At 33.8% G+C, this 19,261-nt stretch overlaps 1 protein-coding gene across 5 annotated transcripts in view; it reads right to left on the bottom strand.

Annotated features, from left to right (window-relative positions):
• The window catches only part of CCSER1 (coiled-coil serine rich protein 1), a 664,709-nt gene that overhangs the window by 203,989 nt on the left and 441,459 nt on the right, over positions 1–19,261 (bottom strand). Inside the window, exon 10 of one of the 5 annotated variants that reach the window (XM_068681712.1) lies at positions 15,262–15,582. The exons of the other annotated variants lie outside the window; for them this stretch is intronic. Within the exon in view, the coding sequence (XP_068537813.1) occupies positions 15,502–15,582 (81 nt within the window). The 3' untranslated portion in view covers positions 15,262–15,501. Of the gene's footprint in view, positions 1–15,261; positions 15,583–19,261 lie in introns of those variants that run through there. 5 annotated transcript variants of the gene reach the window in all.

Here is a 19,261-nt window from a genome sequence, read left to right as displayed (position 1 = left end):
GATTGTTTTTAAGCATTAAATTTATCAGAGAATAACTTTTAATGTTTGCATGTCTTTGAAATATCAAGCCATCATGCTGTACCTTCTAGAGCTGTCCAAAACCAGACAAACTGGTCCAAAAACAGACAAGTAATCTTCCTGAAGGTATTTACATAATTTACTACATCGTCATCAAGAATGTGGGACATTAATTGCTCGTGTGTCAACTGCTCACCATTTGTAGCATGGCTCTCTAGGAACAAGCAACTTGCAACATTTTCTGTCAAAGCAGATCTGTAGCAGCACGAGACAAATTCTCTGACCAAACTAGGTATACCAACAGGTTTCTCCAAGACGTGCCACAGATGAAAGAATTCTGCTTATGATTAACCACCTGGAAAACTTCACATTAGAAGTGTTTAGAATTTGATACAAGATGAAGGTCCCAATCCCTTCACAGAATCATTAGTGCTCACCTGAGCTCAGGTGGCCTAGTGAGATGAATAACCTTACTACAACATCAGACAAATCCTATACACAGAACAAGGGAGAAGGTATAACCTGTTTTTAACAAATCTATTTGATAAAAATGTCAAAGTAGTAACCACAACCACCACATGTCTTGTCTCAATCAAGAGCTTGTAACATACAGGTAATAATAACTAATTTAGAGAGCAATACACAATATTCTCTAAGAATCATTTTATACATTGCAACTCCACTGCATAGATTACTTGGCAAACATCGATGGACCAGGTGTTCAAAAATCTTGTACCAGGCTAGACAAACTTGGGAAGGAGACATCAGTTTCTCAATGTTTCTCCACTGGGACCTATCTCCACCTGTCTCTTGTGTGTGCAAGTCATACACACAGAAGTTGGATATGAATACTTCAATCTGTATTTCTCTTTTCACCACCTCTTCCTTATATCTTAAATGTTTTTCATGGCTTTAGGTTACTGTAGGTTAGTTTATTTAAGGTTACTTTAGGTTACAGCCAAAGCTAAACTTGCATAGCACACCAACACTAAATTTATGTGCCTTGTGCTAGTCACCTGTGAAAACATGATGAAATTCCTGTACTCTCCAAGAGTCATAGAAGCAAATGGAAGCAGAGATAAATATATTTACCACTGAATCTTCTAAAGGTCTTCCAGCTTATTAAGATAACATGGTATTGGTTGTTCACTTTGAGCACTCAGGATGCATCAACTGAAAAGATGCATCTTTTCATCTACTGTCACCTGAAGTAACAGCAGAAGGTTACGTCATGCATTTATCTACCTATACTTAGAAAAATGAGGCTTCAGTATATTCTCTTTTATGGAAATCCTCAACACACCATGACATTTCATTAAAGAGTCCATATCACCTTGTTAAGTCACCTCTTAGCTGAAACTATGCTGTCATCATGAATTGTATACTACAAAGAAGAATTAAAAAAAGAAAAAAAGAAAAAAGAAAAAAGTGAGGTATATACGTAACAAGGAGATCCAAACCTTGAATCTGCCAGTACTATGATTTAAAAAAAAAAAAAAAGAAAAAAGTGAGGTATATATGTAACAAGGAGATCCAAACCTTGAATCTGCCAGTACTATAACAGCCACACCAGGTTGTTAGGAAACTAAAATAAAAAATCCCTTACGGTAACTGTAAGTAACACTTTCCAAACGTTTTTAAACTTTCCTCTTGCACCATAATGACCAGGATATGGTATCTTACACCCTGGCATATCAAAGGCTAAGGCTGACGCTATGTCCATAGAAGACTTCAGATCCATTTAGAGATACTCTTTAAATTCAACAGTGATGCTGATATCTGTGTTATTGACATACAAAACACCTTGATTAACCAATTCCCAACAGAGAAAGCCAGATATTACTGTCACTTACAGGCATAAAAAATATTTGCAAGTTGTATTTATGCATTAATCCTTTCTTCCCACATTTATTAAACCATCATCCCATAAGATCTAGTAACAGTTGACTGAATAGCTGTCAACAAAAGAGAGAAATGAACATTTGGAGCTAACATACTACATAAACATCTCACTCCTATACTTATGGGTTTGCAGGATGTTAGATTAAGGATGGAGCTCCAAGACACTTCAGTTGAGTTTAGGGAATAAATTTAATGATGGGTGCTTCTGAAAATATTAAGATAAATTTGTCTGAATTAAATATTGATGAGTAGATGCATCTATCTTTTGCCAGTCTTCCACTAATAGCAATGAGTTTTCCTAGAAAACATTAAACTACCTCTTTCAATAGCTTCAGGGTTTCAGCACTATGGTACATATAGTAACTGAACTATTTTTAATAATCCAGTTAAAAACACAGTTCACAAAATTAGTAGTGCTGCTTCATTTCTAAAAGCAAGTCTATCAACTAACTACAATGTGCAACTCTGAGGTTGATTATTTAAGGATTTAAGACATTAGGCAGTGTCATGGTTTTTATTTATTTATGGCTGGGATAAGAGTTAATTTTCTTCATAGGGGCTTGTATGGTGCTGTATTTTGGATTTTTTAAGAGAACAGTGGTGACAAACCGATGTCTTTAGTTGTTGCAGAGAAGTTGCTTACACAAAGACTTTCCTACTTCTGATGCTGTTTTGCCAGTAAGGAGGCTGAAGGGTGCACAAGAAGCTAGGAGGGGACACAGCCAGAATAGCTGACCCAGACTCACCAAAGAGATATTCCACACCATATGACATCGTGCTTAGCAATAAAAGCTGAGGTAAAGAAGGAGAAAGAGGGAAATGTTTGAAGTGATGGCATTTGTCTTCCCAAGAAACTGTTAGGTGTAATGAGCCCTGCTTTCCTGAAAGAAACATCTGCGTGACAATGGGAAGTAGTGAATGAATTCCATGTTCTGCTTTGTTCCCTCCCCACCCCACCCACCCTGCTTCCTTTGAAGTTTCACAGATTGATTTATCTCTGGTCTTGAAATGCATTCCCCAAAACACTGCAGCACACTCGGGAGATCATACCAGTATTAAATGGATAATAAGGATTACTTTGTGTTCTTTGCCAATAAACTTCTGATTCACCTGTGTGTATATATATATACAAACTAAGGTGATTTCTTACTGAAATTAATCCAGTACATACAGCCATCACATCACGATTGTATCTGAACTTTCAAAAGGAGCAAGAAATAATGGAAAATGTAGGGAGTGGAAAATGTAGCAATCCAGGTTCTGGCAATAATTCCCTCCCTGCAGATAACTCATATTGCCACTACAATAATTCTGCTTTCTTAAGGCCTTGAAAAAGATGAAGCATTTAAATGTGACATTCAAGGGATTATGGGAACTCTAGTGAATATCCCAAATGAGGACATATACAGGGAGACTCAAACCAGACTCAAATCACCTCACCAGTGATTGTTTCTGGCTCTCTTAAGGCCCTGGCAGACATTACTACATACATTACCATTAGATCACATCTTGTGAACAGTTTTGGAAGTTTAACAGCAACATTATTTTAAGAAAAACATTACACAAATTACATTGCTTAAACTTTTAAAATAAAGGATAAATAAGGACCTAATGAAGAGCTGTAATTTGTTTAAATTAGATGCCAGTGAAATGGATGGTGTTGTATTTAACATATGATACATTTTGATTTTGAAGATCTTTTTCCAGAAAGCCTTTAAACAGACAAACATACACTAATTTTAGGGTAATAATTGTTCAGTACCTAAAATCATATTTCCACATATGAATAGGAATAAATTAATATAAGAATAAATACGAATGAATAATAATGTCCTGGGCTGTTTCCAAGCTAGGACTTTGAGGAAATTATATTTTATATGTGAGGTAGGCAACTGCACAGAAAAAAATGCAGAAACTTCAGTGATACAACAGTACCACAATATGTGAGGTTGGATTAACATGCTTTCAGTAGACCTGAAGAATTAATATCAGGTGAAGAAGCAAAGGGCTTAATTTCACAGAACATGAAATGAGGGAAGAAACAGCCTATGGAAAGTAAAAAGGTGTAGCTAGTAATAGCTACTAATGAAAACTTGCAAGCAGTGGATCGGTTCAAGTTTTCTGAAGTAAATGCTATTTAAAAAATGCAATTATTTTGTCAGTATAGTTGTGACAATGTGCCTTTTAAGAAGTAATCTGTTAAAACCAGAATTACCTTGTAATTCTGAATCAGCTTGTAAATAAGCTGTAGTTTTCCTGGGTGGATTAGAAGAAATTTACTGTTCTCACTTGTCCTTGAAATGGATAGTAGAATGTAACTTATTTGTGTAAGTCACCTATAGCAGAAAAGTATTCCCTTACTTTTTTTTTTTTTTGAGAAAAATGAGTCACTTCTCATATTCTGTTGGTGTAACAGCAATGCGTTTTTGTAGCAAAATAGTTCCTTTAAATTGTTTAGAATGCAGGACCATTCTTGCTGCTTCAGTTTCAGTATTTTTTCTGTTGCATACAAGTTTAGTAAGGATTAACAGAAACTTTCTCTTCTTCTGACCCCAAAATGCATTACATCCAAAATTTTAAGAAGTAGAAAAACAAAATATTAAAATGCCTTAACAGTCCAAGTTGGATGAAGCACTATTAAGAAATCAAACCTGGAATTATCAAGTAAATCTCAGTAAATAAACACCTATGAGCTTTTGCTGTTCTCTAGTAAATTCTTATTTTTCCCCAATAAGAATTATATTGTTTAACATCTGTAGACTCACTTGAAAACGAAAACCTCTCAGAAGATCTTCCCAGAGGCTTTTGTCAAGGAATTTATAAATAAATGATAAACCTACAGAAAGAAATCTGTCCATTAAACTGGTGCATATAAATTTTGATTCAGGGGAATGTGTAAAACCTGAAAAGTAATAATTGAGTTGTCATCCTAGAAAAATTCTTTTTCAGAATTTTAGATTGCCCAGATATCGAAGTGCAAAAGAAATATATTTCACTGCATATCTTGAGATACTTATTATTACACAACAAATTTCTTATATTGATAATTAAGCCACATATTATTTGTACACCATGATCAACTTTATTAGATGTTAAGCTTGCTAAGAAGAAAAAAGTATTTATCAAAATGACAAAAAATAAATAAAATAAAACCAAAACCAAAACAAAATCCCAACAAATCCCAACAAAAATCTCAACTAATTTATAACTTCAAAAGATGAATCTAGATTCAGAATCTGTTTTAAGATGTGTATTTGGAACCTGTGCCAAAAACTGTGTATTTTTTCCCTCTCTGTTCACAGAGCATCACGTTAAGTAATAAGAACAAAACCTGTTTGCAAACATAAATACAATGAAGCAGTCCTTAATTAGTATATGTAAATGTATGTTTAAAATTAAAACTTCTATTTATACAAATTTAGAGATTATATTCTGTGTAATTAGGTGTAAATTTTAAGGACATGCATTAATCATAATTTGTCTTTGCAAATAGGATTAATTAGTGTTTGTAATAGCATACGCAAGTGGAGATTAACTGTGAATAACACTTGCTCAAGTAATTGAATAAATGAAATTAGCATAACTTTTATCTGGGGGGAGAAGTGGAATGATAACAAGAGAGCTGTACTTCAACATAATTTTTGAAACTTTTTTAGTAAATGAAAATACACAAAGACACAGATCATGCCCATGTGAAAGACACTGAAAATATTGCTTTGATGGACCTGTTTGCTTTGGTGTAGTGTTATTGGTATGCACAGATCAGGATCCCAAAGTTCAGTGTGCTAAAACATGAGACAAACAAGAAAACCAGACAGAATATTTACATCTTTTCTGCCTCAAAAATGATAAATACCCACAGTTCTGTAAAAAAACTGGACGTGATCAGATAATTATACTGAAAAAGTCATATGAAACCATACAGCCAAAGCCAAAACTATTTTCTGATAAAGTAGTGCCATATTGTACTATATGTAGACTTAAAATTTTATTGTCTTCATCAAGCACCTTGTAGATAGAAAAAAACAGTTTCATTTTACAAAGGAAATAAGATTTTCTAAACACCGAATACTCAGAGCCCCCTGCTCTCTCCAGTCACAAGGAATATTATTAATAATAAAAATAACTAATACCTATCTATCTCTTCCTAAATTCTTTGGATGGTGGCCTTTAAAGCCCAGAAAGGGTAACAAGGCATAACTCTGATAATTTTTAAATTTGGATAGTTAAACCAATGAAAGAGGAAGCAATTGCTGTCCCCCTAGTTCTCAGAATTTTTATTTTTTTCAATCTTGATACATATGTTCTTATGAACTGTGCAAAAATAAATAAATAAATCATGCTATCCTGTTTAGGCCATACAAATAACTGAACAAAATATTCAATTTTAGATTGCATTACGAAAAAACAAACAAACAAAAAGGATAGGTTCTCAACTCTGACACACTTCACAGCAACCTACTTGTACCTTTCAAAGGCAAAAAAGATTTCTATTTAAGCAATGGTGAAAACCTCTTACAGGCAAATACAGCAGAAAATACTTACCAGGACATAACAATTTCATGCATTCATACAAAGTTACACAGCAATAAATACTAATTAGCACAATACAATTTTCACCATATTTAACTATAAAATGTTCACACTGGAAACCTCCATTATGCTAACTGAAAATACAACGATGAAAAAAAAATCACTACTGAAAAAGAACGTTCTTAAAAACAAACAAACAAACAAAAAACACCACAAGACTGTAATTATTATTATTTTTTCTACAAATCCTTAGGTCTCATATTTGCATCCAAATTTGCATTTGCATATTTGTAGAAGTTGTGACTGGGGCATTTACATTAAGAAAATATTTAAAATTACAACATTTACCTTGATCCAAATCTAAAAAATATATTTAATTTTTTGGAGGATGTTGAGCGCATCTGGAACTTAAATACTTGTAGGTATTTGGACTGATGTAGTATAAAAATTAACATACTAGGAGGTTTTTTTGTAGGTTCCAGGTTTCTGCAAAATCTTCAGTGAAGATGAGGATTACTGTACCAATTTAACACTGCTCACCAACAAATGTCATGCTGATTGTTTTTAGAAACCAGTTTAATTACTTATGAAGATGCTGTTAAAGACTTTTTGTTTGTTTGTGTTGTTGAACAGAGGCCTCAGACTTTAAGTATTCAATTACTGCAACCTTTGATTTCATCAGAGAAAGCTAATTATTTTCAAACAAGAACACTGCAGTAAGATATTAAGCTATGAAAGTTAATGTTTGTTGCATCAAGTAACTTAATCCTTTTGAAAATGTAGTATTATTAACACATATGGAAATAAGCACCTGGGATACCACGTTAGCATTATACTAGCATTTATGGTCCTTTGATAATCTATGTTGTGATTTGAGTTCTGTTGCCATTTACAGATAGTGATGAAATTATAATCCTTCTATATAAAGAATCAAAGAATCATTGAATAGCTTGGGTTGGAAGGAACTTTAAAGATCATCTAGTCTCAACTCCCCGCCAATGGGCAGGGATGCCACCCACTAGATCAGGTTGTCCAGGGTTTCATCCAACCTGGTCTTTGGCATTTCCAAGCATGTGGCATCCACAACTTCTCTGGGCAACCTGTTCCAGTGCCTTACCACCTTCTGAGTGAAGTATTTCCTCTTAATGTCTAATCTAAATCTCCCCTCTTTTAGTTTATAACTATCATTGTCTGTCATTATCCACCTGAGCTAAACATTGCTCTCTTTCATTTTTATAAGACCCCTTTAAGTACTGAAAGGCTGCAGTGAGGTCACCCTGGAGCCTTCCCTTCTTCAGGCTGAACATCCCCAGTGTTGACCTAGACTTCTGCCTTGGGAGAGGTAGAAGGGTGAATAATTGTCATATGCTAGGGGATGTTTCCCCACTAGCTATCTGAAACATCATTCTTGCACATACACATTGTAGAGCAAATCTATGTATGGGTTACAGAATAATGTCATGTTTGTGTTTTTATTTAATAAGTTATGGCAATGTGCTCTAGCAACAAGCAAACAAACACATAAATTAAATCATTGTGTGAAAGGGAACCTAAATACTAAGAAAATGAGCAGAAGAGATATTGTGTTCTAAATGGGCTCACCCTAATGCCTTCAGGATAGTTCAATACAACATTCTGGCAATCGAAATTGAACATGGAGGTTGTATCAGGGTGTTCACACTTCTTTGTTTTTCAATCAAGAGAGAGCTTCCTCTGGCTATAGATATTGAGCTGTACGCTGTAAATATTTCTGTAGAAGTTTTCTCTGAGTCTGCTGGATAAGAAAATCTAAAGAAGCAACATGCCAACCCTGGGCAAGAATTCTCTAGACAAAAGAACAGATAGTGATTTCTCTAACCTTAAGATACTGACCTTTAAAAAAAGCCTTGTGTGAAAAGGGGGAGAAATCTTGCCATGCAAAATCTTTAGTTAGTATGCTTTTTCGGGTTTATTCAATAATATTTGTATTTCATCTTACCAGTGGTCTACCCAAATTAATTCAAGAACAAGCTGTGTATTTCACAAGCTCATGGACTCAAGTCTCTGAAAATGTTTTTTATGCTCATGCAGAAATACTGGTAATAATAGATTAATTAAATTTATCAAGGGTAAAGCAGAACATTAAAATCATTACTTACAACCAAAGAGTGATGGAAAGCAACAGTTGGAACAACACAGGACAGAAACAATGCTGAAATAAGTGTCTTAAGTAGAAGGAAAGCTGTCCAACATCATCAAAATATTAAAACTTTATTCTAACAGTAATTCACCTAGAGTTTCAGAAGTAAATTTTAAGAATTGTTTGCATATTTGCCTACAATAACAAGGGTTATTTGTACTAAAGTGCGCAAATTAGTATTACGACAGTGGAATACATCATGTCACTGACCTCTCTGCACACTTGTATGCTATGATCTTTCACCAATGTGTGGTATGAAAAACATAAAAAAACATTGTGTTTAGCCAGAAAAGTGGCAAGACCTACTGAAATTCATTGCATTATGAAATATAACATAATGCAAAACACTACTGAAAAGTAAGCTTTGTGGCAGACTGTTTTCTGTAGATGCCCAAAACAATGTGTAAGTATTTTAATTAAATCTTACATCTGCATTGTCAACTGAAAATAGCTGTTTTGCAGGAAGTCTAAGATCCATGTTAACAGCATACAGTAAAGCTCTCTTGATATTTGCCAATCAGAATCTATTATGAATAGTTCAAGAAAACTGATTTGCAAATTTCTTAATTGATACAAAACAGAATAAAACAATACAAATTTCTAGACATGTAAAGAGATATCTAAAATGACCTTAATATCCAAATAATTCACAATAGCTTTATTTTCTTTTTGCAGGTTTTCATAATTGTAGCTAGCATCATTCTTAACTACAGGAAAAGGACAAATATCATGTCCTACTCCCTAGAAACTATTTGGTATACACTACCACCATATATTCACCAAGTAAATGTAAAAAACAAAAAACAAAAAACTTTTCCATACTAGCAGTATTAAATGCTTTCTTGTGACTTGTTCTTTGGCAATTGCCAAAGACAGCCTTTGTACATGACAACAGCCACCTAGCAGTTTGCTCAGACACTACTACATTCTCTGAAGAAACATAGTCAGCCCCTCCATTTTAAAGCCCAACTAAAGAACAGGAAAGCTCTAATGAGTCTGACTTCGTAGCCCTAGTGTGAGTTTACTGATATGCTCTCAACAGTTGCAGAGTCCCGCTAACAGTATTGCCTGTGGCTTCAGCTCTTATGTTCAGTTTTGCAATTCAGAAATGTTCTTGCATAAAAACAATGTGCTCACTTCTATTTACTACAATGATTAGAAATTCCTGGAATTATTTTGTTATACAAAACTATGTAAACAATCTTAGGTACACAACTAACATGCTAGCTACTGTTTCTCTAGTAAGCACCTCCTGGCTTCTGGGGATAGTCTCACAAGCCTCCAAAAAATCTTGTGAAAGCAGGAGTATGAGCAAATACAGAACAAACTCTGATCAGTTCATGTAAGTCTCAGGATTTTTGTAATTTTTTGTAATTGCACTTTCTGCAATTATGCAAGTTGTTTTTTTTTTTTTTTTTCAGGGTATTTGGATGCTTGCAAAATACACAGAATCTTAAAAGTAAACTCCACTGGAGCCAGAGAGGCTCCACTCTCCTATTGAACCAGTCCTTTTGCAAACTTGCACTCTAATGGGGGAAACTTGTATTTTTTCATTTTGTCTTTCAATTTGGCCTGACATTAATATTTTCTTCTCAATCATTTAAACGACTGGAAGAAGAAGTACAGATGTACACAGATACACAAATGTATTCAGATGTACACTTTTAAATAATTGCACATTGGTAAACTCATATCTCCGATGTCTGAACTTAAAATTGTTTCATATATTTTAGGTGTGAAGATCCTACTGCTTCTATGTGTTCATCATCTGCCCCCCTTATCCAGTTGTGTTTTGCTCTTGTTCGCTTAAAACCATAATATTTTGTCAGTGAAGGTGTTGGTATTTCTCCCCAAATATAGGTTAGTTTGTATGCATTATTACACAATATAGATCTAATCCTCTTATTTTAGTATCAAACACAAAGCTATAACTTAATTTCATTGTGATAGTCAACATTATCAGCACTACCAAGTTTCTTCTGAATGTTTTTAGATGAATAAAAATCTCCCTGAAAGTAACGAAGCTGGTACTATACACAAGGTTGTAACATGATTTATGCACTTGCAACTTCAGCATCCATTGTGCACACACAAAATACCTCTTTGCAAGTTTTTTAGGCAATGCGTTTGCTAATTAAAAACAAAACAAACAAAAAAAACACTTTTTTCTTTTATTACTGTTACCCATATTCTGTTTTCAATTTAATACATTTTTGTACACTACAAAAGAAATGTGTTATTGTTCCCCAAATGTCATTTCTCATCCTTTCCCATCGTCATGCTTCTTCTTGATGCTTTATCATTAATGCTAATATTCTACTCATAATAAGTAGAATTTTTCATTACTAATAATGAATAAATGAATGAGATGAACTAGAAAAGCACTGTATTGAAATAAAGGCATAGTACACAGCCTGGTTGCAGTTCTCACTGCATTTCTGTTGAGAAAATACTAGTAATAGAGTAGTAATATACGTGACATTTTCTGTTTCGGTTATTGGTGTGTAACATAGGTCATACATTGTAAGCTAAGGTTGTCCTTCTAAACTCTTGAAGTTTATACAAAGGTCTAAATCATACTGAAGAATTCAAACTATAGTACAAATGACCAAATCATATATACACACCTAAAAAGTTAGCACTGCATAAATTCAGCTCCAGAAGATAAACCACAGGCATCCTAACTAAAAGCAGACTTTCCAACCCTGCCACTATGCACATACTACCTAACTACCTATGTTCTCAAACAGTCCCAGTGATTACGTTTCTTAATAGACATGTTGTACGCTCTTTTTATTGGCACAAATGCGTATTGAGTTACAGCAGAATAATTTATGTGCCAGCATTTACACTGTTCTTCAGGTTTCCATGTTTAATTGCTTCAGAAGATTAGGTGGCTTTGTTTAAATAACAAACCAACCAAACAAACAACACCACAAAAAACAAACGACCACACACACTAAAAAATGAAACAATCTCCCTTCAGTTTAAGCAGCACATATCCTTTTTTCATATGTATCCCACCCCAGGTTTTTGGAGATATGTCTGTCTCCAATTACTTGTCACTCTTAAAATTACTCTTGGTCCTTCTCAAATTCTCAACGTCTACAACAGAACATTTGCTCAAACTGTATCATTTTTGCACCCATGTTTTGTTTGTTTTGGTTTGTTTTTACATCCAGTGACACAATATCCACTTTTATCACCCTCACACTATCTCAAACAGACCTTTGGAAATCCCTGGAGAAAGGTGCAGAAACTAAATTCAGGTTATTTGATACCTCTTGCAAAACATTAATTGGAAAAAGAAGGTGTGACTTGTAAATGTCAATGCTCAATATGAGAATAAAGTATTTTGCCAACAAGATTTTAACATTGTATATCTATAAACACCCAGTTGCCATTGCTTGTAACAAGCAATGTTTATTTATTTTTATTTATCTTTTTATTTATTTTTATTTTTTTGTCTGGCCCTCCTAAAGATTTGCTTTAGCTCCTAAGAGCAATTATCTGATGAGCAGGTTATTATTATTTTTTCATAATCAGTTTATCTTTGCAGCTAATAGTAGATGCTATGCCACACAAATGTACGTTTGTATCTTGCAGACACCAGCAACAAACACTTTTTCAGTGAAGAATGATCTTTAAACAAAAAGGAAACCAAAACACGTATAGGCATGGGTGACAGCTAATGCATTAAAAGCACAGACACTGGATGATACCAGATGCCCCAGGTCTATGAACAACTCAGCAGCAGTTACTCACCATCAAAGGAAGGAAACCTTTGGAGCACAGTAAAACTGGTTGCAAAGGTAACAGAGACGTCATGTGGACTGACTTGCAGATCAATGAGAAAAAGCAAGGTGTAGAACATGTGAGCAAACATATAAGAGAGATCCCAAGAGGACCCCCAAAAAGTGGAGTAGGAAAGAAATCAATGTTAACATCAGAGTCCTGACAAGGATCTGTGATACCAGATTTGCTGTAATGGTACCACTCCCATGACTGACACGGAGCTATTGACCTTTATATCAAGAGAAGCTGTGCAATAGTGGGCATTACAAAAAAAGTTGTAGGTACTAGTATTTTTGTGTATATTTAATTTTATCTGTTTATAATTTGAAACAGACATATTAGTATCATTGTAACTGTAATAATAAAAATAAAAAATATTTTATTAAATTGTTAAGACTTTAATTAGACTAACAAAGTTCTTGTCCATGCATATGAAGTGTGGGTTTTGCTCATGAAAAGATTTTGAATGTAACAGCCTGGTGTGAACTCTTATCAAACTACTCTGCAAGGGGGCAAAAATCATAAATGGATCAACTGCATATTTTCCATATTCAGTATTATTACAGCATTTGCTAAAATAGTTGTTTTCCTCACTACTATACATTCAAAAGAACTGATTGGTAGAGCAATTAAGACTTATTAGATTGTTTTACGTTTTCACACAAGAATTACTGCCTTGTCAACTATTTTTTGGTCTTCATCATGAGCATAAAATCTGAATACAACTTCTGTACTGCTAACTGCTACCAAGTAAAGAGAAAATCCACTGTATAGAGATATTCTAATAAGTCCTCCATTCACAGTAATTTATAAAACAAGTGACTTTTGTATGTTTATGACCTTAATAGATACTTTGATTTTTTCTCCCTGAAGTCTAAATATCTACTTATCTATCATGACTTTTTTCCAGGCCATTGGAATGACATGTGAGCAAAAAAACAACCCCAAGTAATTTTTTATTGGTTCATATTGTTAAGGTTAGGAAAAAACAAACAAACAAACAAAAACAGAAACGTAAAACTAAAACAAATTAAGAAAAGGGTAGTGGAAATTATGAGTAATTTCCTGGAAAAGTTAAAATCCCAACTCATGCTCATTATCCCCAAAGTCATAGGACTGTGCTCAGTTTTGCAATGAAGTGACAGCTGCTAGCAACACCTCTACCACAAGAAAGTTTTAGAAATACCTAGTATTTTACGTACACTTTTATAAAGACTCAGGAGAAACAGGTACAAAGACTGATCATTTAGGAAGCAAAACTAGTTTTTCCTTCTTGCCTGAATCCTGATTATTTTTTTTTCTTCTACGCTTCTTCTTTCACTGCCTTATGCAGTTTTTTTCACAACTTTCTTCATTCCCTAGATCTATTTCTTTAAGCAGCATACTAATCTCTCTGCCAAAGCACCACAATGAAAAATGCTTTCCCTATCCTCTTCCAGATAACATTATCCTACACAGACTGAAAATATTAGCATAATAAAGATACTGATGAAAAAAAAGAGAAAGCATGACAAACAGCAAAAGGTAGGCAATTCTATGCTGAAAGATTATTAGAAGGATTCTCAAGTACCAAGGAAGAGAAGGAAGAATGGCAACAGATAAAGTTCAATAAGGAAGGTGAAATTCAAAAAGGGTAATATGCACATGTTTATTTCAGTTGTTTCTGTAAAGTATTTGCTACTTCTGACAAACAGAAAAAGAACTATGCAATTATATACACAAAAACGTCTCAGGAAAACTGACTGAAAGAATGAGAGCATGCTGAAGACTGCTGTTGTAAACAAAAGAAGATGAAATACGATTGGTAAATTGTAGCACCATGTTGAGTGGTACCATAATAAGCCAAGATAATGGAACATCACTTGTGAAGGTCTGTTCACTTTAAAGAGTTACAGGTCTTTTTTAGTTACTTGATTTTATTTTCAGTTCAGATCCATTTCAGAATAACCAGTGAAATGTTATTTTTAAATGACAATAATAGGGCTGCAAAAATTAAAGCCAAAGATGTTGAACAGTTGCTCAGGTTGAATAAATGTTCCTACTATACACTACGTGGCCTGATCAAAATGGCACAGCAAGAAGATTGAAGTATTACCTCTTGTTTGTACAAGAACATATTAGCAGGAAAGGTTTAAGCATACTGCTTGCACAGTTGCCTTCTTATCTTACCTGGTAAAGGTGAGTGAATGAAGTACATCCTCAGGTGAATTAAGTCAATCAGGGGTAAGGGAACACTGAAAGAAGTGGTGACAGGGTTTGTGGTAAACCCTCCATTTTGCTTCTCATTTCTTGATTAATAAGGCCATAATCCAGCGATGACTTTTTTTTTCTTTTTTTTTTTTTTTGGACTGCTCTAAGTAACACCTTCATGTCCAGGAAATACAATTGATTTTTTTTTTTTGCTCACGTGCATTGGTGGTGTCTTAGCAACATCTCTTAGAAGCCAAAGTACTCAAAAAATAACATAAAAAGTAGAGTAAAGCTGTGATTCAAATGGATTCAAAAATCACAGTGGATCAGCTCCCATTTCATAGGATAAAGATGAGTAAGTTCTAACCTTATAAAAGGTTAAGAAATCCCCTGCAGAAATGTCTCTTGAATCTCACATGTAAATTACAAATATGAATTCATCAAACAGAGCAAATACTGAAAGGCACTGACCCTGTATTTACAAACAGTGCAAAGGTATTATTACTGGAAGACAAAAATATAAGGTTGCAATACTAATAGTTTCCTTAGGTTTCCACATCTTGATGTATTTCCAATCTCAGAGAGAAGCATCACTGAAGTATTTTCTTACTTGTTGTGAATCACCAATGGATGATTAAAGTACGTACAATAAGAATAAATGAATTTTATTTATGATAATAACTTCGTGATATATTACTAATAATTTACTCATTAATACATTTAATAATGCATGTATTGCTGACAAAAGAGTGATGTTTGGCTGTTGATAATGTAAATACAAAGTAATCCAATTTTGCCAATAATGGTAACTTGCAGCTCATTTCATATACAGCAGTATTTAATTAAATCCATAAGTGTGGAGTGTCCAGATGTTGGTTTTTTTTTTAGTTTAATAATGATGGAACCAATGAGATGCTGATAGGTTTGTAAACTAAGCCTTCAGAACATGAAGAATTCCACAGGGCCTTTAAAAAAAATAAAAAGAAGAAAAAGAAAAAAGAAAAGAAAAATGAAATGAAATCTTAAAGATGAATGGTTTGATGGCAACACAAAGTTATATGAACATTGTTCATTTCTGTTGTAAGCCAGCATGCAGGCAGCATGTAATAATAAAGCTTCTTTCACACCAATGATCAACATAACCATGAGTTAAATGATAATGCACACAAAAATGGAAATACAAATCTTCAGCTTGTGTACGACAGTTCTAGTTAGAAAATATTTACAACAGATGCCATGTTTGTACAGGAAAAAGGTCACCAGAATGAGACAGTTTATGCTAAAAGAGGGAATCTATATGCAGCATGCACACATGAAAATATTTCCACATTATGATAGAACTGTGTGAGTACATCATTCTGCATTAAAAAACACTCCTTTTAAACTCAGTAATATGTAAATAAAGTAAAATAAAGTAAAATAAAATAAAATAAAATTAAAACAAAACATATATTCTTAAAAATACATTGCTTTATAATACTGTGGTTATACACTGTTAATTTCTAAAGTTTGCTCACTGATCTTTTCTTCCAGCTGAATCCACATTTATTTATTTTAATATATTTTTAAGAAAACATGCTCAAAAACAATTTCAAAACATTGCTATGTAAGAGAATTTCCATTTTACTAAGTACCAAATTCATTTACTTTTGATAAACTATTAAATTTTGAAATCAACTTTTCCTTTCTCATTTTACCTTTCTTTTTCACCAGTTATTATTTATAAAGGAACAAAATTCAAAAGCTTTCAGTGCTACTAAGATATTCCCAAACCATTCTCTGGCCTTATAAATAGGATACTAATAGTATTCAATGTAGTGCATGAATAGAATCAGTAAAGTGCGACTTAGTGAGAAAAAGATAGCTTTTTTAAAATTTTAACCAAGTAAAAACTATTGAAAGGTCTCATTTTTTAGTGTCCTACTAATCTCATTAGTGTAACAGAAGAAGCTTGTGACAGAGAAATACAGAGTAAGTAGGAAGATGGAAAAGTAAAAATATCTTATATCTTATTACACTTATTACAGAAAGACTATGTTTTAAAAGATGCAGACACTACAGTATTATTCTAATTTTTGTCTACGAGGAGACTCCACTACCATATCAAGCCACATTTTACTACAGATATTACAACTGATTTTATTTGTACTGAAAGCAAGTTGAATTCAAAAATAACAACTGAAGAGCATTTGCACTTACTGAGCAACACCACAGAATGCAAAGTAAACTAGTTAGTGGAAGCCTCTCTGATTTCCACACTGCAAGTCACAGTTTCTGTCCCAAAACCCAGTTTACTTTTAAACTAATAAATGTAACTACCTTTATCAAAACTCACAGGGCAAATAACCTAGGCTTTGATGGTTAAGCAAAATGTTTGGAAAGGTTTGGTGGGAAGCAATCATTAAGAACAACAACAACAAAAAAGTTTCAGCAAAATATTTTGCAATCACCGGACGGAAAGTTTGAAATAATTTGCAGGACTAGGACAGCCTGGAACACATTGTGCCTAGAAGTTTTGAAATGATGTACATAAAATGGGGAAATGAAATGAGAAGACAAGAAAATGACTGATGGAGGAAGTTGTGGGAAATGAATATGCACTCTAAGAACAACTTGGATATCCATTTTTGGTTAGGTACGCAGGAGTACAAGAAAAGCAAAGACCGAAATGCTTAACCACAGATTTGATTTCCAAGTGAACTTACTTTTTGAAGAATTGTGTTAGAGGTATATTAGGCATGATTTTGCATTATCTCACCATATAATTTAGAAAACAAACCCCAAGAGATAAAATAAGAAATAAGTAGAGAAAAGGTAGTAGTAACATACAATAGCAGGTGGACATCAGTTTCCCAGGCTAAAAGAAAAAAGAAAAAAGTAGAAGCAGGATGATTTTCTGGTTTAGGTGGGATAATGAAATCCATTTCACACTGTAACAAACTATATGATACTGTGGACTGTATATACATATTTAGATATATTTGGATTAAACTAGAAGATTTAAGTACATTAGTATTCTCTTCCCTTCCTAAAGGAAAAAACATAATGCATTGTAGTTCCTCACAGTATTCATAAAGCCTGGCAGCCAGAGAAGACAAGCAGGATTGGTAGGAGGTGGAGGGGAAGTTACAGCATCCAGATCTATATCTTCCACCCCCTCCTAGTGAAACAAAGCGGTTCTGTAGAGAGAGGTCCACACGTTTTGAGAGGGAAATAGTGTCCAAGGTGAAGTAGAACAAGCTACAAGACAAATACCCTGAAAATGTATTAGTATGGACACCTATTAATTTTAATTTTGCATGGCAGTACAGGGTTTTGGAGTTAGTCTCTGCTTGCGTATCAGCCAGCACTGCTGTAAACATATGCAAATCAAATAGTAAGCAGACTGGTAGCAATAACATGCAAGTTTGTTGTCTGAGACTCTAGAAGCACAAGACAAAATGTCAGGTGATCACTAAGCTGGAATGGGTACTCAATAAATGGGGAACAAGTTAAGAACCAGTCTAAAACCTGCTTATATCTGTTTCAGCATGAGAGAGAAAGCACAGAACAGCAGTTCAGGGTTGTGAAATCTGTAATATCAGCAATAAAGAAAACATAGAAAAGGCACTTTAGAAATCATGCCAACCCCTAGAAACTTCTTATCTAGGTATATCAAAATTAAGGACAAATAATTTTCATCCAAAACCTGATAGACTGATAATGAGCTGGAATTCTTTTTTTGACTGAAATAGAGAACTGTACTATGGTTGTTTGATTCTGCTTTCAGGACACATTTTAAAGAAAACTCATTTGCAACAGCACATGCTTGCGTGCTTATGCGATGCCAGCATGAAACTTAGGACTATTTCTTTAGCTCCATTACTAGAATTCTATCAGTTCACATGATATTGTAATCAGTCACAATGTTAGTTGTAAACTTGATTGGCATGTAAGAAATTATTTGTTATAATTACTTAAGAAACTTCATCATTTTGCAGTCTCCCACATTAATCTGTTGTGCACATGGCTCTTTCTGCAAGACTTCCAAAAAGTTTTAAATGATTCTTAGTTCACATACTTTAAGAAATATTAATTTTAGGACTACTTACATAGAAATTCCTTGTCATTCTGCACTAGAAAGCAATTAGCTTTCTATGAAACCTGGATTATTTTCTCATGTCTTTCCACGATACACATGGCAGCTAGCTTGATATTTTACTTTCAATGTAGTCAAGTAGCACAGTGGTTAAGCAAATGTTAAACACTAACTTAAGGATTTCAGAAATACTACAGTCTGAAGTATATTCTGTGTTTACAACATCAGTGAAATAATGCTATTATTGATAACACGTTTATCTATCACTCGTTTTTGAAGTTGTATTAAGGGTTAAAATATTTGACTTTTTTGATTGCTTGTTTTGCTTTACAGTAGCGAATCTGTAGTGATGAGGGAATTAACTTATTTTTTCTGCTTACCTGTTGAACTACATATCTTTAGTATTCAATGTATGCTGTGCTCAGAATGTGTGACCAATGTGCTGAAGATTCTCTCTTGCATTCTCTTTTGCATTTGACTATTTAATCTAATTTCACATTAGCACGGTACTCTTGTAGTTACACGTACAAAATCCTAGATAAAATGATGTACGGATACCACTTGCC

The sequence above is a fragment of the Anas acuta genome, chromosome 4 (assembly GCF_963932015.1).
Source record: "Anas acuta chromosome 4, bAnaAcu1.1, whole genome shotgun sequence".
Classification (NCBI taxonomy): domain Eukaryota; kingdom Metazoa; phylum Chordata; class Aves; order Anseriformes; family Anatidae; genus Anas; species Anas acuta.
Note: the sequence above shows the minus strand (reverse complement) of the source record. Positions and strands in the feature narration are given on the sequence as shown.